This window comes from Eimeria mitis, genomic scaffold (assembly GCF_000499745.2).
Source record: "Eimeria mitis Houghton genomic scaffold, Emh_scaff622, whole genome shotgun sequence".
In the NCBI taxonomy this organism is placed as follows: domain Eukaryota; phylum Apicomplexa; class Conoidasida; order Eucoccidiorida; family Eimeriidae; genus Eimeria; species Eimeria mitis.
In genome coordinates this window covers 7,473-8,073 of record NW_013574415.1, presented here as the reverse complement: position 1 = coordinate 8,073, position 601 = coordinate 7,473, and the positions used below count along the sequence as shown (strand labels likewise).

The window sequence follows — 601 nt, the reverse complement described above, 5'->3', positions numbered from 1 at the left end:
TCGCTCAGCACCTCCGCGACCCGCAGCTGCTGCAGCTGCTTGCTGCAGCTTTTGCTGCAGCAGCAAAACGCAGGGGGGCCCTTCAGTGCCCTCAGCCGCAGCAGGAGGCCCTTTCAAAGCAGCAGCAGCAGCAACAGCAGCAGCAGCAGCAGCAGCAGCAGCAGCAGCAGCAAGAAGAAGAAGACATAGATACTAGCCTGGAGACAGTCAGAGTACCCCTGCGTGTTGTTTACAACACTGCAGTGTACGTACACCCCACGGCTCAGCCCCGGGGGCCCCCCGCCCCCCCCCACCGTCTTTACTATGCAATGCAATTCAGTAATGCCTCAGGGGCCCCCCAGGGGCCCCCTCAACTGTACCCTACTCTGGGGGGCCCCCAGGGGGCCCCTGAGCTGCAGCCTCAAGGGGGCCCCCAGGGGGCCCCTGAGCTGCAGCCTCCGGGGGGCCCCCAGGGGCCCCCTGAGCTGCAGTCTACTGGGGGCCCCCAGGGGGCCCCTGAGCTGCAGGAGGAGAGAGGTGTGGGGGGCCCCCCCCTGGGGGCCCCCCCTGATGATGAAGCGATGATGGTATCGGTGCCGCTGCTGCTGTCGCAGTCGAAGGC

General features: G+C 66.7%; 1 protein-coding gene across 1 annotated transcript in view; it reads left to right on the top strand.

The window, feature by feature from the left end:
* EMH_0018060 (uncharacterized protein) overlaps window positions 1–601 on the top strand; it is a gene marked incomplete at both ends in the record, with an annotated part of 1,973 nt that overhangs the window by 1,245 nt on the left and 127 nt on the right. Inside the window, one exon of the mRNA XM_013501046.1 lies at window positions 49–601. Coding sequence (XP_013356500.1) covers window positions 49–601 — 553 coding nt within the window. The remainder of the gene's footprint in view (window positions 1–48) is intronic.